Genomic DNA, 25761 nt, shown 5'->3' with positions numbered 1-25761 from the left:
TCTATGAATCTCTAAAATGCGAATTTTAGTTATTATTCTCTATATTTATAAATTTTGGGCAAAATCTTAATTTCTATCAAATAGTAAACGACATCAACTTCAGTGAAATTGTTTGTATATAATTGTACAATTTTATCCTTAACATATTACTAATTTTTTAATTATATCCGAATAAATTATTGAAACTTTAACTCGAGTAGAAAAAACCACATGGAGTATAAAAAAGGGGAAAAAGAATTTTAAATTGTGTGTATATAATTGTACAGTACATTTCACTATTCCTAAAAACAGAGTGTTTTTATACTAAGCAATATTAGAATTGCAGAATTAGTTGCTTTCTGCTAACACTGTAACTAAACGCTCCTCCTCCTCCTCTTCCGCCGCCGCCGCCGCCACCGCCACCGCCGCCACCGCCATGGGAGAAGCTTCAAGGTATACTCTACCTGTCACCGTACGATCAACAGTGTTCAAGGCGTCCGAGTCACTGGAAGGAACCTCCGCCAAGATCGAGGGTTACGATTTCAACAAGGGCGTCGACTACCACGAGTTGCTCAAGTCCATGGCCGTCACCGGCTTCCAGGCCTCCAATCTCGGCGACGCCATCCAGCTAATTAATGAAATGGTTTGTGTTCGACTATGTGCTCAGTTACTCGAGAATATTTCAATGTGATAATTGGTATATGGAAAATTGAGCTTCTTCTAATTAGTGCTTACTGAATAATGAAATTGAGCTTATTAATCTTTCTTAAATGTTGATTTGATTAGATGGTGTTAATCTGCAATCCTCTTAATAGGTGAGGATTCTGCTGTTGTTCGTGTATGAATATATTTGCAGTTGTTGGTTTAAGTGATTTTTGTAGCTTACTGTTAGTTTGATTGTGGGTGAAGCTAGATTGGAGGCTTTCGGATGAGACTCCGGCGGAAGATTGCAGCGAAGAGGAGAGAGAACCTGCTTACAGAGACTCTGTGAGGTGCAAAGTGTTTCTAGGTTTTACTTCGAATCTGACCTCTTCTGGAATTCGAGATATTATCCGCTTTCTCGTCCAACATCGTATGGTGAGTGTTTTTCAGCGACTGCTACAGTTATGTGCTTTCAAATTGAAAATGAATTGATTAATTTGAAGTTTGACTGTTGTGTGACTGCATTTTGGTTAACTCAACACTAGTTGTGGTGGATTTTATATGATTGCCAATTGATTTCGAATGACTTAGAAGCTGAATAATGGATTATGAACACGTAAAAGAATTTTGTATCTGATGATTCAGCCCTTTGATAATTTTGATATGGATAGCCTTATATTAGTTGTTCCCACCTTATGATTTCACACAATATTACCTGAGTTTCAGACATGGGTTTTACTGTATTTAATTTGTGATTTCCCAAGTCGAGAGAGTCGGGCTCTATTAATAAAGTTTTTTCAGGTTGATGTTGTGGTAACCACGGCAGGTGGTGTGGAGGAGGACCTTGTTAAGTGTCTTGCACCGACTTATAGAGGCGAATTTTCTCTGCCTGGGGCAGTTCTACGCTCAAAGGGCCTGAACCGCATTGGCAATTTGTTGGTTCCTAATGACAACTACTGTAAATTTGAGGATTGGATCATCCCCATTTTTGATCAGATGCTAGATGAGCAACATTCTCAGGTATTATGTACTCCATTGGGAATCATAATTTGTTTTTTCTTTTGTTGCCGTAAATTACAATACCTACGGGATCCATTAGTTGTTTGTATATTTGGACTGTGTTATAGCTTAAGGGTGGAACAGATATTCCAAGTCTCCTCTTGAGAACACTAGGATTCTCCGGTTTTGCTTAAGATGTTTTATTTATTTGCTTAGCAAGCTGAATACTTATATCATGCTGATCTTACTGCTCTTGATGGATACTGATCCAATTCTATGTTACTGGAAAAGCATGAAAAAAACATTTACCTTGATTCTCCTCTTTTTTTCTTTAGTTTTTTGAATTTTAGCTCTCGATCCTTTGACAGTTAAGAACTAAAGCCTTTTGCCCACTTCATTATAAGATGGTCAAGCACTGGAATTTGCCATTATATTAAGAACTGTTTCACTATGTTTAGAAAAGAAATAGAGGGTAAAGCTGTATGGTTGAGTCAACTAATGTTTTTTATGTTACTCGGGATGTGATAACACAGTCCCGTTCAAGGTTTATACTAAACCCTTACTTTGTAAACCTTTACAGAAAAGTAAATTTCATGGCAATTCCATGAAATTCTATGATGGCATCCATTCCATATTTATTGATGATACCCTTTCCTTGATTTCCAACTCCTATTTATTTTTGCAGAATGTACTATGGACGCCTTCTAAAGTAATTGCGCGCCTGGGGAAAGAAATTAACGATGAATCATCATACTTGTACTGGGCATATAAGGTACACATGTTCTAACAATTTTTAGCTAATTTTATGGACTAAGAGCATATTACATTAGTCAGATTTTAAACTTTTCTCTGACTCTTATGTTGAAGTATATAGTATTACTTTCCTTTGCCATTTTCTTTGCATAACCCAGTCAATCATGGTAAATTTTCTTTTCAAAAGTTAGGTCTTTTTGCGGTTGTCTGTATTATGGTATGTTTGGCATGTTTGGTGATATTTGTGGAGTAGTTGATAAGAGTTTTTTAACACGTGACATCTACTTAATGTCGGATTGTTGGTCCTCATGCAACCTTGCAGAACAATATCCCTGTTTACTGCCCTAGCTTAACAGATGGTTCACTGGGTGACATGTTGTACTTCCACTCTTACAAGAATCCTGGTTTAGTGGTTGACATTGTCCAAGGTAGATCACCTCCCATTATCTGCCATTCCAGCTTACCTCACTGGGTCGATTGATGCTCCTTTGCTGCATTACAGATATTAGAGCAATGAACGGTGAGGCTGTCCATGCCGGGGCAAGAAAAACTGGGATGATTATACTCGGTGGAGGGCTCCCCAAGCATCACATATGTAATGCAAATATGATGCGAAATGGTGCAGATTATGCAGTGTTTATTAACACTGCACAAGAGTTTGACGGGAGTGATTCAGGTGCTCGTCCAGATGAAGCCGTGTCCTGGGGGAAAATTCGAGGTTCTGCCAAGACAGTTAAGGTTTGATTTCTCACTGAACTATTATACATCACTGCTTCTTCATTAACCCAAAATGCACTGCGTGTAGACTCTTTAATCCTCGGTCCTTTGTTGAATCAGGTGCACTGTGATGCAACCATTGCTTTCCCGCTGCTCGTTGCTGAAACATTTGCTGCGCAGAGAAGGAGATTTGCTGAAAGAAGCTCTTGATTAGGATGTGTTGTGGGTCGTAGCCCCTACCAGCCACATAGATCGAGACATGATTCGAGAGTGACTTGATTATATATTTTGTACTACCAAAACCTGCTATTTTTCAATTGTGAACTAGTTGGCATGTCGTCATTCTCAGTTACATATTAGAAAGCACAAAGGGAGCATGACATATGGATTAGCCCCCGTAAAAACTACAATTTCGATTGTGTTTTGCAAAGCTGAGGTACCCAAAGATCCTCATTTGCAAGAGGTCTTAAATACAAAATCAAAATATAATGTAAATATTATTCAAATCAAATAATATAAACCGATTCTGGTGGTCACATGTACTGCTGGAAAAAAAATGAAGCTGTCAGGGCAATAAACGCTATATGTCGATTATTATAACTTTACAATAAATTCAAGTCTAAATAATCATATTGGCTTTGCATTGCAGCTATCACTATAAACATAGAAAATATCACTAACTGCTGGATCTCAAGCAGGAAACAGCTCCGTGTGTATGAAGAACAGCAACTGAGTCGTGCCATACGACAACATTCAGGATCGATTAATTCTCAGGGATTGTACAAGTGCATCATAATCTGGAAGCTTTGGATGAACATGGCTAGCTTTTTTGAGACTATCGTCTTTACTTAACGAATGCTTGTCCAGAGTTGATGCCTTCGGATTTTCACTGCTAGAAGATAAGCCTGCCTCTGTGTCTGCCTTCCGTAGGGGTTCTACAGCAGATGAAGATGAACTCTGGGAGATCTTAGACTTTTGCACTGTATTAGAAGTTGATTTCCCCGAGTTTGGTTTCTCTGCAGTTCCCCACGAACTTGAATTTGCAGGCTTAGCAGCTGCTTCTGCTGGCATTTGCTGCTCGGATTTTCCCACACGACTAGACTTTCCACTTGAGGGCTGAAACTCTTGTTGTTTATTGAAGGCATAGGAGCTTGAAGGTTGTTTTCCCAGGCTATTATCAGAATCACGGACTTCAGGCTTAGGTCGTTCTACAGACTCCTGCTTCATTACAGAAGTTTTTGAAGAGGCAGGCTGCTCTGTAGATCCCCAAGTAGTTGATTTAGCAGGCACAGGAGCCACTCCAGAGATAGGGTACTCGTATGTTTTCTCTGTATCCGTGTTTCTCCTGTAGGACTCGTGTCTTTTTGGAGCCCCAGTGTCGTAGGATGTTGTAGGTTTTCTATCCACGCCATCAGAATCAAGTGCTTCAGATCTCGGACGCATCTGCTGATTAGAAGTTTTCATTGAAGTAGTACGAGAAGCTTTTGTTCTTCGAGAGATCCCACTCCGCAGAGGACTTTTCTTGGTAACAGGCTCTGTTGGAGGTTGCTCATCCAAGTCACTGTCATCAGAACAAAAAGCTGAATCTGAAGATCCTAGTAGCAACTTTGTTCTAAGTTTAGCAGCACTACGAGGCTGTTGAGGACGGGAACTCTTTTGTAAATATTCTTCTTCAGAACTGTCACTATCTAATTCAGAATGCAGATTTTGAGTTGTTGAGGCTGTCTTGTGTTCTTGCGTTGTGCCAATACCATGATGCTCGACAAAAGAGGGACCAGTGGAACTTGTATTTGTGGCAGTAGTCTCTCCCTCCTCCTTGACAGAAGATGATTCATCCAATCGGCTCTTAAAAAAAGGCAGATGGTTGTGGCCCTTATGGCGAAGCCCACCAGTCAATTTTCCGAAGTTCAGCCCCTCTCCATTCTCAGGATCGGATTCATCACCAACACTGTTTGAGTTTATAAAAGAGTCATTAGATCCCGATGTTGGCAGTTTAGAAGATGGCTTCATATCTGCGTCAGACATGTTAACTTGGCTTCTTTTCCACTGTGTTTTGTTGGAGGAACTGAATTCATCATCTGAAGAAAGGGAAAACTTTCCACTACCAAATGCTAAAGCTCCTTCATTCTTAGAGGGAGATACAACTGACTGTACGGTTTCTTTCTCAAACTGTGAATTAACTAATCGACCTCTTTCATTTTGTCGGTGTGAAATGTCACAAGAATCTTCTACCATACTAGCGTTTATCTCCTCGTCACTTTCTGAGGATGGTCCATCAGAATCATCAAATCTCACCGCTGGGGTACGATTCAGTTCAGAATCCTCTTTTAGTGAAGTGTTTCTGGAAATATCAGGGAATGGACTTTCTCTTGTAAAATATAATGATGGAGACGCAGACTCTACTCTATTGTTCGAGCCAGATCTAAGATCCCAAGGATCTATGCTTACTGATGTTCGCTCAGGAGATTTTTGCATATGAAATTCTAAATCCTGCTCATCGTATACTGGTCCCCTATCAAACCCAGGATCATCACTCTCAGCATCAGATTGATCAAAAGTAGCAGCAACAAAGTCATGAGAGCTTGTGTCGGGGGTTTCGTCATGAATGCCGGTTTCACCAATACTCACAGAAGGATCTTCACCAATATCAGTTTCAAATTTCCGCTCCTCATAATTTGCAAACATATTGGCATAATCAGAAGTACCAGACTGAGAGTAAGAAGAGCTAAAACCTTCCTGTTTATCAATCATCTCTTTTCCAAGATTCTCAACTTTCTCTGGGTGGCCATTTTCATTTTTAGTCTCATACATTTCTGATTGTACCTCATGTGATGAGTTTTCTTGAGTGTACTTATGTATCGATGGGATACCATGATCTAAAGATTCATCATCAGCTGAGGCTTTCGACTTGAAAGAAACTGCTTCAGATCTTGTATCCGTCATTGGATTGCTAGGTTTAATTCCATCTATGTGCTCTTTCCCTGACCTAGTATATTCTGAAGACGATTTGTTTGCTGATGCTTCAGAAACTCTTTCAAATGAATTCAAGTTGGGGGTAACTTCAAGCCCATCACCTTTTGAATTATAATCATCTGATTTATGTGATTCAGTAGAATACTGCCCCAAAACCCTACCATGAATTGAAAGTTCAGCAGCAGCTCGAGCAGCCATGCTTGCTTGTTCTGCTGACTCGGCAGCAGCCCGTGCCGCAGATGCAGCATCCTTGAACTCCATATTCCACCTTTGGTCGTTGAGATGGCTACTATGGGTATCTCCTTGATAAAATTGTGGAATCTCCTCACCTATTACAGGAATTAAGAAATAATGCATTTAAGAAGGCATGCCAACTGCAATAAAATCAATGGTTCTTACTCAATTGACTTAAGTATATGTACCTGCAGGCCCAGCTTTGGGTTCAATTTTGGTGCTGGCACTAGAAGTACGTGCAGAAGGTGAGTTTTCTGCTCCAGGTGTTTTAGCATGCTGTTGAACAGAGTTCAGTGGCGAACTATTCATGCTGTTGCTTGGGTGAGCATGGACTTCAGCATCTTCGAAACGAGGAGAATCAGAATACACGTTCTCATTCTTGATGGAACTTGTCCCACCCTGATAAAATAGGAGAGCATACATAAATTCTTTTGAATATTTCAACCTCTAGAATATAATAATGCACAAGAATACTGTATGCAATATCACAAAATCAACTAAACTATTTTGGCAAATCAGTGGCACATACCGAACGTTTCTCTTCAAATAAATCAGGATCCCATTTAACATTGTGTTCCTCTGCTAGAGCACTTAGAACTTTAATTTTAGCCTGTCCATCAGGGGCTGTAGCAGATAACTTCTCCACCAACTGCAATTACAAAAGAGGAGGCAATTAAAGAAAAGCCTCGCCAAGAATGTCAAATTGAAGGGCTAAACAAGAAAACTAATAATAAGATTCCAATTATACCAGACGGCTAACACCACACTGCGGACGGAGCTCTATGGCAGAAGTAATGAACTCTTTTCCATATTTTGCTGAAAATTGCTTCCTTACATCTAAAAGTTCAGGTACATCCCCACATCTTGGAGATGCAAAAACCATACTTGCTATTGCTTCCTTCATATCAATGGGGCAATTCCTGCATGAATGTTGGAAACAAATTAAAAAGAAGCCCCAGGAGCAGAACATGATATTGTTTCCATTTTCACAATATATGCAAATAAAAATTTGAAGATAAAGACAGCCATTCACCTTATATACTATGTAGTGGCATGGTATGTAATTTGAATATTTGGATGCAAAATATAGAAATAGAAAAGGTAATAATGAAAAGCATTTAACCACTACCAACCTTATTAAAAAAGAAAACATGAACATTATAGGGCGTGATATACGTACTTTTGTGTCTCAATAATTGGCAGACGTGCAACAATAAGTTCACAATAAATCTCAAGAAGATCATAAGCACCCATCATCTTCTCTTCCCTAATCACATGTTCAACCTGAAAATGATAAAATTAGCACAAAAGGTTAATCTCTTTTATGGTTAGTATTGGAATACAAAGTGATAGTACAAAAGGAGATATACAGTTTCAAGTTGGCTACAATATTGAGTTCCTTAAAACACAGATTTTACTTTTCTTAATGTCAGATAGTAAATCAAGAACCAATAATCAATATTTTTACTAAAACATGCATGCATATGTTACAAATCACCATGGTCGTACTTATATTGAGCACTTTACTATCAGAATGCAAGTATATCAGACGGACTAAATTAATATTACCACACAGCTACAAGAAAAGTCAAATCCAACTTCCCAGTGCACAAAGTCTAGGTTCAATGCTAGCTAATTTGGCAGGACATAGTAAATGAAGTTACAACTAATCTAATGAAAATAACGGTAAAACTGGCAAGGTCATCGGAATTTCTATTGCATGGTAAACCAACATAGGTGCACACTCAATACTTGCTATAGCAACAGCCAAGCAGCAGAAAATTTGTTATATAGACTTGACAGAACTAGTATTATGCAGTACTCCTTCCCATTCCATAACCAATGATAATATGTGTTTAAAAACATGAGTACATGACACGAGCTCTTTATTGTTAGTATAAGCCTTCTCATGAAACATTGTTTGTGAGGACCATAAGTAATTTTCGGAAACAGTCGTTCCAAGCCTATGCTTTGCAAACCCCCCCATTTCCTCCGGAGACTTGAGCATGTATAACAGCAATATGATAGTATCAAACAAAACCTAATCACAACACAATCTTAGTTAATGCAGTAATTCCCAAGCTTTACCCATCTTAAAGTTCAAACCACAACTCGCAAATCAAGACCTGACACCATTAGAAAGCCATCTACTTTAACACATCCAAAGAAATACTAGTAAGCAACATGTGTCATTACTCGAATTTTAGCCGTCTGATCCTGCCCAGTCTCGAGCAGCTGTGCTATTTCCCTCTTCATCTGTTTCACTTGCACCTCTTTCTTGTTTCTCAGGAGCTTTAACCTCGAAGCCGCCAATTTCAACGAAATCTTGCTGCAACCAATTCAACACCTACTAGTTATACCTCTAATACACCAAAATCGACACCAATTCACACTAATTGAATATAAAAAAAACGAAAAAAAATCCGTAATCTGGTGGACGGAACAACCAGGTCATTAACTACAGCAAATTTCCTACACAAAATTGGTGATAAAAAGAAAAACACACACACATACACCACATGATCTATATATCTGAATGCGTGGAGATTGAAGAAGATCTACCATTTTGTTGGATTGAAGCTCCTGGAAAGCATGTCCTTTGAATTCTGCATAAACTTTGATTTCTTCATCTTCCAAAATTGCGATCACTGGTGCTAATCTCTGTAACTGTTCGGCCAATAAAGATTATAATACCGGAATTTCCCTCGAGATTTATATATACCACTGAAATTTTTTTATTACGAAGAATATTATCTGTATTGGTTACCGAAGAAAATTATTCATTATATAGTAATATAGTATAATGAATGAATAAGTCGGTTTTCCAGCTTCGGAAAGAGACTCGCGCTGACCAAATTGCCCTTTTTGTGTCTGAATTGTGGAGCAATTACCTTATTTTCTCAGATTTTGGATTATTGAAATTATTTTTATCGATTCACTAAAACTAGTAGTATAAATTCTATATGAAAATATTTGGATAAAGACAGTATCTTTTAATTGAGATATACTAGTACGTCCTGATAAACATATCTATCTTAACGATTCGAAATTGATGACTAATTGTATTTAAAGTTAGTAGAAGCACCTTTACGTCGAAATAAAAACAAGTTTTTATCAATAATTAAAATTATATCTTAAATAATGATTATTTATTCAATTCTATCACCCAAAAACATTTGTGGTGGGTCCGAAATTATCGAAAGATTTGTTTTGATCCTTTTTATTTATTCTGATTCTATTTTTGCACCTATAGATCCCAAACCCAAAGGGATCAGATCTTCAAGTAATTATAATAATAAAAATCATTAAAATTAGTATTAGAGACTTAGAGTTATGATTAATTACAAAAAAAAATTAAAAGTCAAACTGGCTTGTAGTAAAACACTAGAACGTGCAACGCGGTACAACGAGTCTACGAATTAATGAGATATCATAATAATTGGAAATAATTTGAGGCTTCACTCCTAGGCTAAGTATCAATCAAATATTCAAATGTGAAACATGCAATTTCCTCTGAAATTACCTCCCACCGCCTACACGTTTTGCAATATTCAATTGGAAAGTATGCCAAATAAACCAATGAAGTTGCAATCAATAAAATCTTTTGATGATTTTTCATTTTTTCCTAATTTTAAAATATTATACTCACTTTCTCTCTCATATTTTTATTAAATTTGTGTGCCCAAATCAAACTATTTTTTGGAAACGAGAGAGTATTGTTTAGTTTCCGAAAATAAAAACTCAAAACTGAAAGTTTCATCTATTAGACTGGAGCACAGCCAAATGCGCGATCATTTACTTTGAATGATAGAATAAAGAATTGGGGACCCTAAAGATTTGATTATTATTTTGCATCAATAATAGTTTTCCATTTACCCACAACCTTTCCATTTAACCATGACTCGAACTCTCGACCTATTGATTGAAAGGAACACGTTTTACTAAGTTGCAATTCATTCTCATGTAAGATTAAGTTGATAACTGTTTCAAGTTTTAATTACAAAGCAGACACTAGTATTGATATAAGCACAAATATGACAAGTTGAACAAAATGGCAAGAACCTGAATTCACTCCAGCAGTTTGCAAAAGCTATCAATAACAATTAACAAGCCCATTTTTATTGACCACTAGTGTAATAAGAATAGCATGAATCAACTCTCTCATTTATAGTATGTCAAAGAGAAAAAAATCTTCCCAAATACCAGAAAATGAATGTTACTGACATTCATACTCTATCATGGAGATGAATCAAGAAATAAAATTTCCAAATGTAACTCTTTACCTTAATGGTCTCTTGAATTTAGCTAATCTATTAAAGGTCTTCTCTTGGAGCTCCCATCTGACTTAATAGAATTGCTATGTCCATTCCCTGTATCATTGTAGGTATTGTTGTATCATATGGGCACACCTTGGAGAACCCTTCCTTCCCTGATTTATGTACTTTCTTTAGGCACTTTTTGAACTCCTCGTGGCATTGAATGTTGATCACACCTGATTATGTTAGATGGATTAATTCGGAGTTAAGTTTCAAGCAGAGTTTAATGTGGACAGGCATGATGAGAATTTTACTCTATATCAGCAGGGGCATTTCAGTTTAAGAATGTAAACTATGCAAAGGTAGATCAATTTTGCAGGTGCATGAAATAATTATCAAATCACAGTGTAGTCATGAAGCAGTTGGTGAAAAGAATCACCTCCAGTTGAAGTGAAAGCTCACTCTCCATGTCTTACAATCCATGATTAACAGACATTTTAAGATATATTGCAGAGTAGTTAAGGTTACAATAGGAGCTGATATTGGTGTGATGAGCTGGGCTAGCAGAGGATGAAATACGCATCTTGTAGATGTGCAACAAAGAAGGTAAGTTTTTCGTCAAAAGAGTGCTTTATCAAGCCAATTTCATGACATCATTGTAATAATGACGCATGAGTGAGACATCAACGGCATAAGCTCTATATTTGACATGTTGTAGAATGTTACTGTTACGTGCAGTATAAAACTTAGAATTCACAAAGAGTACTGAACTTGTTTGATACATCCCTAAAATGAGTCAGCATTGGGACCAGCAAGAACCATACACCTTTTGGATTCATCTTTGCTTCATGAGTGATATTGGCTTGATCAATAAAGGAACTGACAAAAGGAGAAGGAACAAAGGACAGCATGGCCATGATATGAATTGATCATTGAGCAACAAGATCAACTTGGTAAGGATTTCTTTAGATTTATCATAACTGTGATGGTAGATAGAGCTAGGTATCATTGTAGCTAAGAAGAAGAGAGCATTTCTTAAGATTTATCATTGGAGGTAATTTTGAGAGAAGCTAGAGCAGAAACACTTGTCATGAATAGCAATTAGTTTGCAACTTAGCCTGATAATGGGGATTTTATTGAGCCAAAGATATTGTCTGATCATGATATGGCTTTTATTAAAATTAGACCCTAAGGTTCTCATACTATTAGCAAGGATGATATAAATAAGATAAAATAGGCCACAATCCCTGGATTTTATTCGATAGAAACTTCAGTCAGGAAAAAATCTCATATTTCTTACAAGCAAGACTACTCAAGGAAAGAACAAAGTCAAGTTTAGCAAACCGAAGTACTTGTGGACAAACCAGTGAAGTTGGTTTAGTTTATAGGCAATAATCAGAAGAAACATGTTCCCAAATGGAGCCAATTGCTAACCACGACTTTCTCTTGTGTGATTTGGAATTTAAGACTCTTATGAATAGTAACAGGGTCTATTGAGAAACATATTTGACTGATCAGTTAACCAGACCACTAAGAGAAATTTATAGGCAGCGCAGGATATACAAGATGCATATAAATTGCTAAGATAGTACACAATGAAAAAATTGGGAGAAGTGATTAAGATGGTTGGGATTCATTACAGACAAAAAAAATGTACCACAGGCAACAGAAATCATCAGCACGGTGGGTAAAGGCAAATTAGGGAAGATATATGACTGTTCATGGTATGACTTTACATATGAACCTTGACAAAGGCAAAGAATGATCCGTACAATCTCGTATGATTATGCATCGAGTTTAGTTGAACTGATGTCAAGGAAGGCTTAAGCCTACATCTATGTAACTCAGGACATCTTCATACATATCCAATATTTTTTTTATCAATCAATTCCCACTCCCATGTTTTGACTATCACAAGCACAAAATTTGAGTTTCTGTGCAATGAATTGCTGAGTAAACATTTCTAGCATCACTTTGACAGCTCGCATGGCCTCAACAGCCCAACACCCATCAAAATGTTCACAAATAATATTAGAAGATCCATTCTATTCAATAAACCCATTCAAATAGAAACTTCTTCTCAAACACAAGAGCGTAGAAAGCAGCATTGAGTCAGAATGTGAGATAGACAGAAACATACTCATTCAAATGAAAATCAAGCAATCGCTATCCTAATCATATGTTTGAGATTCAATTTCATAATCGCCACAATAATATTAGATGCCGAGTGATTACCATTCATGCCGACACAGTCATCGTGAATTTGACAACAAGCATCCACATCATCACAAGGTTTCTCCCCGGCACATCCGGTCCATCCTACTCCGCAGTACTTCCCATACCTAATCCCAATCGCTAGAGTACACATTTCAGAAGGAAGAACAAAATAACAAAAACGTCAACCAGTCATCGAGAAAATACTTACTATCACAGTTCTCCGCCGCGCAGGTCGTGCTGCACTTGACCTGTTACACACATTCAACAGATCAACGACCACAAAATGAAGAAATCGGGAATCTGACATCGAACGGTACGGTAAACGAATACCGGAGGCTTATCGGTAGATTCAGCAATCAGAACGGAGAAGATTAGGAATGCGGCGGCGGTGGAGACGGAGGTCCGATGTAGATGTGCGGGGGGTCGCGGCAGCATTCTCTCTCTCCCTGGAATGGTATACAGCGGCGCTGTGGGTTTCTTCCCTTGAAACGTTGGTCTCTTCGCTCTGTGGCAATTCAGTTAAGAAAAATCAATTTGTTTTAGTTTCGTGTAATTGTAGTCTCAGGAGAAATGAGATGAATTACCGAAATAGCCCTCCAGAAGAATCGTAATCTGCGTGGCCTCTGTTGTGTCATTGGTCAGCCGGCGTTTCTCCACCATCATTTGCCACTGCCATGCGGGGCTAATTGGGGAATTTATTTATTTTACTCAAACTACCTTTATTACTATGAAAAGATACAGAGGTGGGAAAAATATACTACTACTAATCTAGTGAAATTTTGATTATTCTTTGCTACTTCAAAATAAGCCGAAAAAATTATATTAAATCTAAGTATTAGTTGTAGTTGTACCACATACTGATATACTTTGATTTGGATTAAATGTGTTATATGATGTGATGAACCAAAATATGAGTTTATATATTCATTTTAATCTTCATATTTAGAATCTTAATCAACACATACTTAATCACATAATTAATTCAAGACATGTATGCACTCTATCAACAATACATTATATTAATACCTAAATATTTATTTGTAGGACAATTGCCAACATTATTAAACATAATGTTTTTCCACAATTTTTTTAAGCTAGGAGACATCAAAATTGAAAAATTATCCACTTCATTTCATTTTTGCAAAACACATCAAATACTTTTACAGAAACATGTTAAAATATGTTAAAATATGATGTGAACACTTTTAAGATCTCTCAACGTACTATCATTTTTTACTAGGCTGGGAAGAACCGAAGAACTACCAGAAATTGGACAAACTTCACCATTAGTTTCTCCTCCAGCCTACAGATCCAGGATTTAAGTCACTATTTCCACAAAGTAAATGGAAAACCATTATTAATCCACTTAACTTGAATGTCAAACAAAAAAAAAGAGGCAGGCATGGAACCATTATTGAATCAAAGATAGAGTCCGGAGGTAATTTATGAAGGCAACACCAAAACATTTATAAGGAGCTACATTCATCACAGTAACAATATCTAAATGAAAATAAAAACAATGTGAAGTTCAAAACCACTCCACCAAGAGAAAATTCAAATACCGATGTACTGATTATTGAGGCCTTCAATTTTAACACTGATTTATCAGCTTGCCAAACTCTCTTTGAAATCAAAAAACTTGCATGATGACAATCTGCCCGACCATGAGTACGCGAATCATTCCCACAATTATTACCCAGTTTGTTTTCAGGGATAGTAGCCGGTAATTGTGAATCCCCTTCCGACAATTTCACCGGCACAGAACCATGCAAAGCATTCAAGCCCGAACAGAGCAGCGATTCCAAGATCCTCAACCTTCATTTCCTGTCTGTGCCTCCACATATTCTTCACGTAGTCAATTTCCTTCCAGAAGGTCTCAGTGCGACCAGGAATGCTGCAATTGGTGTAACAGAGTAAATTAGGAGTCTTTATAGAATTTAAGGATGCAGCTTGAAATTTCTGTAGCAACTCTAGACACGTCAGATTCAACAAATATGTAAACATCATGTTCACCCAGAACAGAAGAACCAAGCAAATGAGGTGCTGATAAGAGCATAAATCAATCATAGAATCCAGTGAAACCGTCACACAATGTCCATCATTAGTTAGCTTTGTGAACTGTCTCAAGTATTTAGCTTGTCAATGGCAGAGCTGCATATTATTGATATTTATCAATTGCATAATGCATTGATAACAAGCTCAAGCAGATAGACCTCAGTAGACTATAAATATTAAAATCAATGCTGATAGAAACTCATGCGAAATATAGGGAGACAAAAAGTAACCTGGCAAGACGAGTGTAGAACAGCTGCTTGGATAATTCGCTACATGTTTCAACAGTTGCTGGTTCTTTTACATATTGTTTGTTCTGCTCCATTAACTGCTTATAGTAGGTGGTGCCATGCTTGGACACATATTGTGTGGCTTGGCAAGCCTTGCTTTGCAATTGCTGTAGTCTAGCTGCCATTACACCCAAAGTCAGTCCTGCACAGCAAACCAAAAAATAGCAGTTAAATAAAGCAAATGGAACTATCACTGCCATTAAACTAAAAGCTTCACAAAACTTGTGAAGGTCACCTAGAGATAAGAAAACATAGCAATCATCTCAACATGTACAAATAAATTTAAGTAGCACTTAATTCCTTTCTGCTTTTCTCCTAATCAAATCTAAAGTTCTGAGCACAACTTCACACACACACTACTTCTCAATTCTCATCCTTATTAAGCTGATACTCAACCCGAAAAAAAAGCACAGCTTTTCAATAATTTGTTAGGGAATGTCCATACATAAGATGAAAATCAACACAGGCAAAAAAAAGGCGCTGACCACTCACCATCCAAACCAATAGATAGGAAGGAATTTTACTATTTTAGCATAACAATATAGTACTCCATATGACTATTACAAATAGTAAAAATACCAACAAAAAATTATAAATGTGAAACCAACCAACCCACTCAGCAAATAGAACATGATTACCATTTTCAATGTCTGCATACTACGAATAACAAGACAAATAATCCCCTAGTCAATTCAATAAGCACAGTATATCATTCGAACAAAAAAAATTCACAAACTTGAAAAATGAAGGCAATTTCAGAATAAAAACACCAATGAACTCGAACTCCAAATTATGTTAGCGTCACTTATTAATAATACATCCTTCACAATAATGCACATGAAAAATAAAAGGATAACAAACTAGAAATTCAGCTCATCAAGCAAAAATACGTAATACAACTGAAATTAAAATAATTTTCATAAAAATACCATAAAAAGGCTTCTACGGGAAAATGAAAGGATCTCAGTACGCTTGCATATCTACATACATTTCACAAACTTCCTTCCTAAACAAATAATTAAACAAAATCAAATTCACGACATCTAATTCTGAACATGGATCAGAGCAAAATACCATCATTGCACACCCACACAGTCTTAAACCCTAAACCAGATGATGAAAATCACAGATCTGAAAAGTACACCTAAAACCCTAGAGAAGAAAAATGGCGGCGAAAATAAAGACAAGACGATCAACAGCTGGATGCACAATCAAGAGATAGGAAATATATCAGATGATTCACCTTCCGATCGGAAGCTGAAAGGCGAGCTCCGGTTTCACAGACTCGCCGATAAGCTCTTGGGTAGTGAGAGAAAGGGGAGGTGAGGTCTGAGGTTGTAAATCAAGAGAAAAGTCTTCTTTAAAAAATTCACCTTATATTTTTAACTGCTTCAGTGAAACAGTACTTCACTTTGAGTAATTACTGATCCATTTTTTGGTAAAGAAATCTTGCTTTGGGGTTTGGGCTTTGGGTTTGGGTTTGGGTTTGGGTTTGGGCTTTTCAGGAGTAGTATTTAGCCAACAACACGATTTTTAACCAAAAACAATTTTAACTTTGCTACCATGTTCTTTATATGAAAAATCATGATTATATATTTGAAATAGAAAATCTTGAACATCATCGTCAATCAGTAGCATGTACATTTTCAAAGAAATATTTTAAGTCACTGATTAAATTATCAATACTAAATCTTCCCGCCTCCTTAAAAAAAATTAATTTGCATTCCATGGATTGAAAATTCTATGCTACACAGAGATTGCCTGAGAAAGTCAAATATATTTTACAATTATAAAATATTATAACACCAAAAAGTAAACTTATTAATGACATACGTTTGTTTTTGGTCCTCAAAAGAAAAATATCAATTGTTGTCAATTTGGTCATAGCCATGCTTACATCGGCTGCCTTTTCTTATACTCACAACATATGATTCATATTTAATTTAATTAACATTATTGAACAATGTGCAAAAGGAATAAATAAAACTTATAAACTATATATATTTCGTGCTAGTGAATTTAAAGGCAATGAAGCTCTTGATTTTAATCGATATATTCACTACCGAATAAAATATTGATAATTACATATAATGACAGAATGCCCGATTGTCAATTAGCTTCAAAGGGGTTTACTTTTTATTTTATTTTTAAATTGATAGTTAGGTATTTGTAGAATAAATATATTTGACTTTGTAAGTACGCATTAGTTATATTATTAAATGGGATCGCGGGCGCGACCCTCTACACCTGTAGTATATTTCTAAATATAATTTTTTAATAATGTCAAAATAATTACATTATTATAAGGTAATTATAAATTAGTAATAAAGGTCAAATTTTACAGGCCATTGCTTGAAAATTTCAAAAAACAGTTTGACATGTATACATTGTCACTCTCACAAGCATATGTAGAGAAATACTACAATAATTCATGCACATTGCTCTCATAGTCTCATGCATGAGTCATGACGCAGACCTACATATGTTATTCGTTGAAACGAGAATAACAAAAACTATAGCTATAATCATAAGTTATTAACCCAATGATCAAGCTAGTTCCATTAGCAAAATACAAATATAATTAAATATTGCAAAAGTGGATCAAATTACCTGCTACAAACTAATTAATTATTAAGAGTTAATAAAAAAAACTTGATTTATTATACTTAGCGGCAGATCCAACTGGGAACAAGGAGCTATATGCCTATATCCAATTATGTACTGTATCATTAAAGTTAAACTAATAAAGCTTGCCTATTAATTATTCATATAAAAAAAATAAAAAAAGGGAGAAAGGTGTCAACGGAGTCCTAGAATAAAGAGAAGAAAAAAAAAAGAAATATCAAAGAAAAAAGATTGTTGCCTCATTTTGTTCAGTGGCTGCTCATACTTTAAGGCTCTAAATTGTAATTATCTGTTGCAGATGCGTAGGTAGAAAAACAACTACATAAGATCATTAATTACCGGCGTCAAAATGCAATGATCGATGCAGGATACGAAACATGTGGAGTTAGATATAGTAAAAAAGTTCAATCATCGGCGTCGAAATGCAGAAGCTGTGCGTCAATCGTTGTTGACAATTGATGATACACGAAGAACGAAAGTAACCTCCAAGCCCTAATTGTTGAGGCATTGCTTCCACACTATGTGATCGCAAGTTTTCATAACCTAATGGCCCGACAATGGAGTCAATCAATCTCGATCCCATCTGAATCCGACATTAAACATGGACCCACTATGGCCCTATCCATAGCCTGAAGGCCTTTCATATCTATGCATGCTCACAAATGGACCCCCCCAAACTATAAGAAAAAATTGAATGGTCCACACAAGTGGAGTTTGGTAGAACAAAACACGGCATCGATATGTATACTATAATATGTGCGGCAATCCCCCCGATAGTCAAACCCATATATAATAATAAAATATGGAGCACTGTATATGGAAGTCGACAATAGATTATGAAATTGGTGATGTAAATGTATTAACTTGGCAACTTGATTGACAGCATCCGCAGCGCTGCTTTTCCGGAAGGACGACGTTCGTCCCGCTGGCGCGGCTTTTTGCTGTTCACTGTTGTGCTCTTGCCGCTGGCACGGTGCTGCTCGATGCATCGAGCACGTCCGTGCCGCTGAGCAGGCTGACGTGGCGCGACGGGATTGGCCAACGGCAAAGCCGTTGGCATTTTCAATTTTTTTAAAAAAAAATCGAATTTAATTTAAAAAATCTTTTTTAAATAAAAAATATATTTTTCCACTTCCCAATAAATTATATTCGTTTTCTCCCCACTTTAAATTTATTTTTCAATTTTTCTTAAAATTCACATTTTCATCTATAAATACCCTCACTTCCACACAAAAACTTTCCCACCACACTACACAATTCTCTCATCTAAATTCTCTTATCAATTCTCAATCTTTCACTCTTACAAAAAAATGTCCGGCCCCGGCCGGCGATCACACATCCGACTCCCGCTGTTGGAACCATGAATGGTTTGGCTCACAACCATTCCCTAGTCTGGAAACGCAATTCTCGGCCCCTCCTCAAACCCAAGGTTCTCAAGTTTCGGGTGGCTACCAGCCTTACCCGGTGGACGACCAAGATGCCCCCGATGGGCGATACGGGTAAGCACCCGAACCCAGATCGGGAGGGAGCGGCGGCTCTCAAACTCATCTTCCTACTCCTACTGCTACTTCTCGTGGTGTTTGTAACGACCCGCTAAGCCGATATTATTATAAACTATATTATTAGCTTGATTATCTATATAAGTAACTTTTATGCGATTAAATCCGAGCTACGATAGATTGTCGTTGTTTGTTTTGACGTTAGATAAGTGAATAGAACACGTAATTATATTACACCTATATGAATATAATAAACATAAATAAATAAGATCCCGAAAATTTAAAATCTTAATGTCCGATACATCCAATAAAAGTCCAACAAAAATTTATCTATACATCCTGCGTTTTAGAAAATCGGGTACTTCAACGCAGACAGCCACGAACTTGAACCGATTATACCTACACCAAATTAAATGAACAAGTGAGCAAATACTTCAATAATTACTTTAATAATAAATAAATAATCAATTAATTACTTAAAAAAAAATTCCTAACTTGGTCCCCAAGTCTAACTTGGTCACCAAGTCAATAAATCAATTTAATATATATTCTCCCTACTCCCTAAATCTCTCCCCACAACTTGCATAGGAACAAGTATAACCCCCCCCCCCCCCACGTCTTTGCACTTTCAAGTACCCATCAACATCAAACATCCCAAAACTTCTCTTCACACACACATATTTCGAATGGGAGATTAGGAGGAGCAAGAGATGGGATATTGCAGTGCAGATAATTATAGAGTCCAACCCAACAATCCATCATCACTTTATTCCCAAGGTAAAACTAAAGCCTTTCTTTTCCTTCGTATAGGTACAAGCATGCATGTATAATTTGAAAATAGAATCAGCCTAATTGAAATTAACAACAAACAGAAGTTCAACCTGATTTCACCATCAAGTTTTTAGTAGCAAGACAATTGTTTGAATTCATCGAGTTCATAAAATAGAGAAACCAAGTTCTACACCTATAGTAAGCACAAGTTAACAACTTATCTCAAGAATACGAATCTGCCGGAATTCCGGATACTGAGTTTCGGCACACCGTCGTGGCAGCCACACACCCCGATTCGTCACTAATTTCACGACCTTCACAAACATACAAGTTTGAAACACCAAAACTTTAAATCAAAGATCAAATATTAGAAAATAAAACAAAAAGGAAATAGAATAAAATCTCCTAAACTTACCTTCCGGGAGTTCGGCGAGGAGGCGGAGGCCGAGGCTGGAGTGGCGCCGGGAAACTGCTCCAACAGCACGAGGAGCGGCGGCGGCGACAGCAGCAGCTCTTCCGGCGGTGGCGGAGGAGTGAGATTTGGGAGAAAGCAGCGACGGTATTAAACCGACGCAAGGACGTCGTGTTTGAGCAGTGGACGGAGCAGCGAGGCGTGGTACTCCAGTGGCAAATCTGGTCTTCGGGAATCGGCAATTTGGAGTAGCGGCGACGGTGTGTAGTCGACGGGGGAGAGAATTTTGTTTGGGGAAATCGACGGATTTGAGGGCTTTCTTCAATTTGGGGGTTCTTACAATTTGTTATGTGGAATGAGAAAGGGAGGATTACCGATGGTGGAGAAGGGAGTGTGTTTGGGCCTCCTTTTATTTTGTTGGGCTCCCTTTCTTTTAATGGTGGAAAAATAAGGATGGGCCATTTAAATTTTTAAATGGAGATATAAGATGGGTGATTTGGTTGTGAGCCAATTAAATAAATCTTTGGGCCTAAGTAATAATTGGGCCTTGTTAGTTGATTGAGGAGAAATAAGGGAGGGGAAATAATTAAGTATATTGGGCTATTTCTTTTAGGGCCTCGCTAAATAAATTGGAGAAATAAGGTGGGCTAAGATAACAATTATCTTGGGTCAAATTAAATTAATCCTTGGACCGATAATTTAATTGTTGAGAATTATTTAATTAATCCCAGAATATTTCGGAGGATGAATAATTTTATCCTGAATAAATATATTTTCGAGGGGAAATGGTTGCGATAATTTAATTATGCACTTTTATAATTTTGGGGATTTTATTTCGATATCAAGATGGAAAATGCGAGAAGCCAACGGAGAAATTTTGGGCAAAAGCGACCGACCGGCGTCACACGCGACGCCTTGGGCGGCCGCCGAATAATTGAAAATACGCGAAAATCGAGAAACGAGATAAAAGACTTTAATGAGGGTGCATGCATTCTAATTTAAGTAGTTCTGCCCTTGAGTCTAATTAGTGTATTATTATATTGTGATTTTTTTTTAAAGGGTGCTTTCGCAAGTAAAGTCGGAACGAAAGATTCAAGTTAAGGAATCTAAGCGATCAAGGTGAACTTTCCTATCCTACATACTAATGTGGATAAAAATGCAAATTATTTTGAGGTGATATTTTATGAAAACTCGAACCTATGTTCGTTGTTGTTTCAAGTGATGTTGTCCTTGCCATAAATGTTTTTGTATGATGCCTATCTGTTTGGCTACGGCCAAGTGAATTATGAATGGTGATATATGTGAATCGAATTCGGGTTCCAGTGAGGGTGGTGTCCCCGCTCGGACTAGTGTACACAAGCTCCCTCTGCATGTTGGGCAGAGCAGGTGACCGAGGAAGGTGGCCACCTTCCCGGCACAATGATACCTCTGACATGTTGGGCAGAGAAGGTGACCGTGGAAGGTGGCCACCTTCCCGGCACAAGAAGCTACCTCTGACATGTTGGTCAGAGCAGGTGACCGTGCGAGAACACCATCTCGACGGCACAATGTGATCAGATATGGCTAAGTACCGGAAAAAGGGGTTGCAACCCAATGTGATATTTTTAGTAAGCTCGGGTCTTTTCAACAACACCCCGAGTGTTACTGTGATGATGGCTTGACAATATTTTCAAATGTATATGTGTAATTTTCGGCAATGTGTTCACTGAGTACTTTTTGTACTCAGCCCTGCATATATTTCTAAATGTGCAGGTTGAGCAGCGAAGTGGTAGAGGAAGTGCTATTGAGACAAGACATTTAATTCAGTCAGATTTTGACTCTCGGAGGTTCATGTCTTCATACATGGAATCGCGTTCATTTGCTTCCTTTGTGCATCTTAAAAGACTCAAGTCTATTTTGTTCAAAACTCTGATTTTATTTCGAGCTTTTCCCATTTGTTTGGAGCTATGGTCGAGTTGTGTTGTGTTTTCCCCTTTCTTCCCCGCTTCTTTAATCCTCCCCTAGTCGCGATCAACCGTGTTTTCTATCCTTAGAAAATGCGGTCGTGACAGAGTGGTATCAGAGCATTCTTTCTCGCTCTGAACCCGAGAGTCTTCTTTGAAAATCTTTGGTCTAGCCTTGTTCCACTAGACTGTCTAATTGATGAAAATGCTCTTAGCACTCCCACCAATCGCGCTCAAAGAGGAAAAAGGTAACTTGTTCTTTTTCAGAAGAAAGTCAAGATGTTTAAAAGTTTGAAATGGAGAAATAACTCATGTAGTTAATTTGAGTGAACAGATGAAAATACCAAGTTTAAAGAAAGAGTTGATGTTTCTTGATTTGGTAGCATGCTTAAAGAAAGAGTTAGTATGTCTTTTCTTGGCTAAAGACTGTGAATGCATGAATAAAAGAAGTAACTTTCTTAAATGGAAAAAGGGTACTGAAATATGAAAGTATAAAGTATACGAGTCTGGTACCAATTGTTGAAATGATATCTCTTTTTGAGTTGGTGAAATGATATCTCTTTTTGAGTAGTCATTGAATCATGTTGCTAGAATGGGGAAATCAAAATTTCCAAGAACATAGAATACTTAGTTATGCGTTCCTTCTAGAACACAATATGAACTCGAACTTAGAAGTACAGTATGAACATTTCTCGCTTTCCCGAGCGACGAAAAGAAAATGGCGCGATAAGAAAGAAACTTCGTCACGAGAATAGTAATCCAACATAGAACAAAACGATGTTCTACGTCCCAATGACACGAATAATCTGGGTTAGCCATTGTCTTTCTTGGCAATCCAATCACTCCAAAGGATCATACATTTGATCCAACTAAGCGATATACACATACATAGTAAGAGAATATGATTACAATGTAAACAAAGAACCTAGCTTTACAATAATAAGTAAATAGAAACGGCGTGTTACGAGGATGAGCGTTATGACGAACCAAGAGTACCAAAGAGTCGTAATCCCCACATATGGTCATTTGACGCGATCATAAGGTGAAAGTAGCTTGTGACCAAAGTTTCCCATAACTCATTTACCACCCTCTATAAAGAGTTAAACAAGTGAGTATCACCATTGTAGCTAACCAAGAAGATTCATCAGCAACGCTTACTTGGGTTCCCATGAATTCCATTTTCTCGCATCCCCCTGATCAAAATACTTTTGTTGAATTAAGACCTTAAATGACTCCTTTTGCAAGGTAATGTGTCATTATTTTCCCTCTTCTATGTCAAGGTTATGAATCACTTCCAGTTTTGAGCTTGCTCCCTCATGTTTTCTGATAACCTCCAGTGACTACGGTCCTTCTTTACTCTTTCTGTATAAAAGCAATACTTTGACTCTCTGAATTCTTGCCAGCAAACTCTTATACTCGGAGCTGCTTTAATTATAGACTTCAGAATGAACATTTTTCCCTAAACTATTGTCTCTTCAATAATAATATATTCTTCAAAGATCGTTAGTAGACCTTTTGTGATTTCAAATGTGCTTCTTGACAAGCTCTTTATTTGATATGAGTAGTTCCTTCTTCTTAATTCCACTATAATTATTCCATCATGCTTTGAGCTCTTCAGCAACTCCAAGTCTAAAGCAATTTACTCTCTCCCTGAACCAGTTTGCTCTGATTGTCTTCTCTACTAGTTAATTTTCGTGATTTGGTTATATACTTTGTGAATTCATTAACGTGATATAGTATCACGATGTTGTTGACCCAAAAGGGTAATTCCTTGTTATTCTTCTTTCTCAAATCCACTTGAGACCAATCATTTTCAGTCTTACTATATTGGAGCAGCCATCTGGTGAGACCTTAAACCTTTCAAATTGACCCTTTGTGTTTTCAGACATACTTATTGACAAGCTCTTTGTTTTACCTGAATACTCTCATCTTCTGAATTCAAATATGACTATTGTCTCTTGATTTGAGCTTTTCTGCAAGCTCCATGTTAAAGCTGTCATATTGCTTCTCCCTTTGCTAGTTTCCTCTTGTTGCCCTCTTTATTAGTTAGTTTCCCTGAATTTCTTATAAACTCTAAAAATTTTGTTGATATGATCTTCTATCACAGTGTTGTTGAGTAAATTGCAATTGTTTGTTTTTACTATTCTTTTTAAATTCATTTGTAACCAACCATCCCAGTTCTTCCTGTTATCATCTGGGGATACTTGAAACTTTTCTACTTCACTGTTCATTTTGATTATATTATTGGCAACCTATTATTGACATCTACATTCTATTCATCATACCATCACTTTCGTAATTTATTCCATCTGGCAAGCTCTTCCCACAATAAAATTCACAAGTTCTATGGATATAGCTCAAGCCCTTTGAAGTTGTATCTTTTATTTTCTGGGAGTGAGCATAATGAGCCCAATTGAACCTAGTCTTTGCCCCTCATGAAAACCTTTGTTGCAAGCAACTGGTGAGAGTTTGTGGTGAACCAAATACTCACGTAATTGAAATAATTATAATTGTTTTGTTTTCATGGTTACCTTGGAGCCTACCCAAAGCAAGAACGATTCGAATATTTCTCTTGGAGTCCCAAATTCAGTTCCTATCAAAGTTATAACTGTTAGACCACCTCTAAATTTCCTCGCGAGAGACCCTCAAGGAAGCGCAAGACCGGCAAAAAAAAAATCCTACGCCGATGAGCGTCAAATGGAATTGAAATTTAACATCGGGGAGAAGGTCTTCTTGCACTTCCAAAGAAATAACCAGATTTGGACTCAAGGGAAAGCTGAAACCACGATTTATTGGACCCTATGAAATTCTGGAAGAAGTGGGCCCAGTAGCATATCGCTTGGCATTAGCACCCAACTTTGGGAACGTACACAACGTATTCCACGTCTCCCAACTTCGAAGGTACGTGTTCGACCAAAAACACGTGATGTGCCACGAAGAAATTGCTCTAGAACCTAACCTGAGTTACGAAGAAAAGCCGGTAGAAATACTAGATCGAAAGGTGTAGCAGTTTCGGAACAAGTCGATTACTACAGTGAAGGTTTTGTGGAAACACCACGGACAAGAAGAAGCAACATGGGAGCTAGAAGAGAAAATGAAAGAGAAATATCTCAAGCTTTTTGTCTAAACACATCCTAAATTTCGGGACGAAATTTCTTTTAAGAGGGGTAGAATGTAACGACCCGCTAAGCCGATATTATTATAAACTATATTATTAGCTTGATTATCTATATAAGTAACTTTTATGCGATTAAATCCGAGCTACGATAGATTGTCGTTGTTTGTTTTGACGTTAGATAAGTGAATAGAACACGTAATTATATTACACCTATATGAATATAATAAACATAAATAAATAAGATCCCGAAAATTTAAAATCTTAATGTCCGATACATCCAA

At 37.2% G+C, this 25761-nt stretch overlaps 4 protein-coding genes and 1 long non-coding RNA gene across 5 annotated transcripts; 1 reads left to right on the top strand and 4 right to left on the bottom strand.

The window, feature by feature from the left end:
• The first annotated feature begins 317 nt into the window (after positions 1-317).
• Positions 318-3481, top strand: LOC121796347 (deoxyhypusine synthase-like). Its single transcript, XM_042195197.1, has 7 exons — positions 318-622; positions 889-1056; positions 1423-1641; positions 2306-2392; positions 2696-2801; positions 2876-3111; positions 3211-3481. Exons 1-7 carry the CDS (start codon positions 416-418, stop codon positions 3298-3300), a joined length of 1113 nt encoding a protein of 370 aa, XP_042051131.1. The 5' UTR covers positions 318-415; the 3' UTR covers positions 3301-3481.
• Positions 3482-3561: 80 nt separating this feature from the next.
• On the bottom strand, positions 3562-9040 carry LOC121796296 (nucleolar protein dao-5-like). The gene is made up of 7 exons (XM_042195120.1): positions 8860-9040; positions 8494-8626; positions 7478-7581; positions 7046-7217; positions 6827-6946; positions 6486-6696; positions 3562-6392 (listed from the first exon to the last, which is right to left on the bottom strand). The coding sequence occupies exons 1-7, from the start codon at positions 8925-8927 to the stop codon at positions 3844-3846; spliced, it is 3357 nt and encodes a 1118-aa protein (XP_042051054.1). The 5' UTR covers positions 8928-9040; the 3' UTR covers positions 3562-3843.
• Positions 9041-10394: 1354 nt separating this feature from the next.
• Positions 10395-13274, bottom strand: LOC121796381 (probable phospholipase A2 homolog 1). The gene is made up of 4 exons (XM_042195243.1): positions 13101-13274; positions 12979-13018; positions 12789-12908; positions 10395-10789 (listed from the first exon to the last, which is right to left on the bottom strand). The coding sequence occupies exons 1-4, from the start codon at positions 13203-13205 to the stop codon at positions 10611-10613; spliced, it is 444 nt and encodes a 147-aa protein (XP_042051177.1). The 5' UTR covers positions 13206-13274; the 3' UTR covers positions 10395-10610.
• Positions 13275-14184: 910 nt separating this feature from the next.
• On the bottom strand, positions 14185-16496 carry LOC121796386. Its single transcript, XM_042195248.1, has 3 exons — positions 16356-16496; positions 15056-15254; positions 14185-14664 (listed from the first exon to the last, which is right to left on the bottom strand). The coding sequence occupies exons 2-3, from the start codon at positions 15235-15237 to the stop codon at positions 14478-14480; spliced, it is 369 nt and encodes a 122-aa protein (XP_042051182.1). The 5' UTR covers positions 15238-15254; positions 16356-16496; the 3' UTR covers positions 14185-14477.
• A 3664-nt stretch (positions 16497-20160) lies between these two features.
• LOC121796392 lies at positions 20161-20513 on the bottom strand. The gene is made up of 2 exons (XR_006049741.1): positions 20423-20513; positions 20161-20321 (listed from the first exon to the last, which is right to left on the bottom strand). It is a non-coding gene; the product is annotated as an uncharacterized LOC121796392 (long non-coding RNA).
• Between the last annotated feature and the right edge of the window lie 5248 nt (positions 20514-25761).

Source organism: Salvia splendens, chromosome 3, assembly GCF_004379255.2.
Source record: "Salvia splendens isolate huo1 chromosome 3, SspV2, whole genome shotgun sequence".
NCBI lineage: Eukaryota > Viridiplantae > Streptophyta > Magnoliopsida > Lamiales > Lamiaceae > Salvia > Salvia splendens.
Note: the sequence above shows the minus strand (reverse complement) of the source record. Positions and strands in the feature narration are given on the sequence as shown.

Bases quoted from the DNA above. Each gene is read 5' to 3' on its own strand.
- LOC121796296 (XM_042195120.1), bottom strand. From the start codon at position 8,927: ATGAAGAAATCAAAGTTTATGCAGAATTCAAAGGACATGCTTTCCAGG. The intron at 7,582-8,493 runs GTAATGACACAT...TATCATTTTCAG, and splicing joins ATCAGACGGCTAAAATTCGA to GTTGAACATGTGATTAGGGA. The intron at 6,697-6,826 runs GTATGTGCCACT...CTATTTTATCAG, and splicing joins TATTTGAAGAGAAACGTTCG to GGTGGGACAAGTTCCATCAA.
- LOC121796381 (XM_042195243.1), bottom strand. From the start codon at position 13,205: ATGCTGCCGCGACCCCCCGCACATCTACATCGGACCTCCGTCTCCACC. The intron at 13,019-13,100 runs GTATTCGTTTAC...TGTGTGTAACAG, and splicing joins AATCTACCGATAAGCCTCCG to GTCAAGTGCAGCACGACCTG. The intron at 12,909-12,978 runs GTAAGTATTTTC...TGTGTACTCTAG, and splicing joins CGCGGCGGAGAACTGTGATA to CGATTGGGATTAGGTATGGG.
- LOC121796347 (XM_042195197.1), top strand. From the start codon at position 416: ATGGGAGAAGCTTCAAGGTATACTCTACCTGTCACCGTACGATCAACA. The intron at 623-888 runs GTTTGTGTTCGA...TTGTGGGTGAAG, and splicing joins TCCAGCTAATTAATGAAATG to CTAGATTGGAGGCTTTCGGA. The intron at 1,642-2,305 runs GTATTATGTACT...TTATTTTTGCAG, and splicing joins TAGATGAGCAACATTCTCAG to AATGTACTATGGACGCCTTC.
- LOC121796386 (XM_042195248.1), bottom strand. From the start codon at position 15,237: ATGGCAGCTAGACTACAGCAATTGCAAAGCAAGGCTTGCCAAGCCACA. The intron at 14,665-15,055 runs GTTACTTTTTGT...CACCAATTGCAG, and splicing joins TTCTACACTCGTCTTGCCAG to CATTCCTGGTCGCACTGAGA.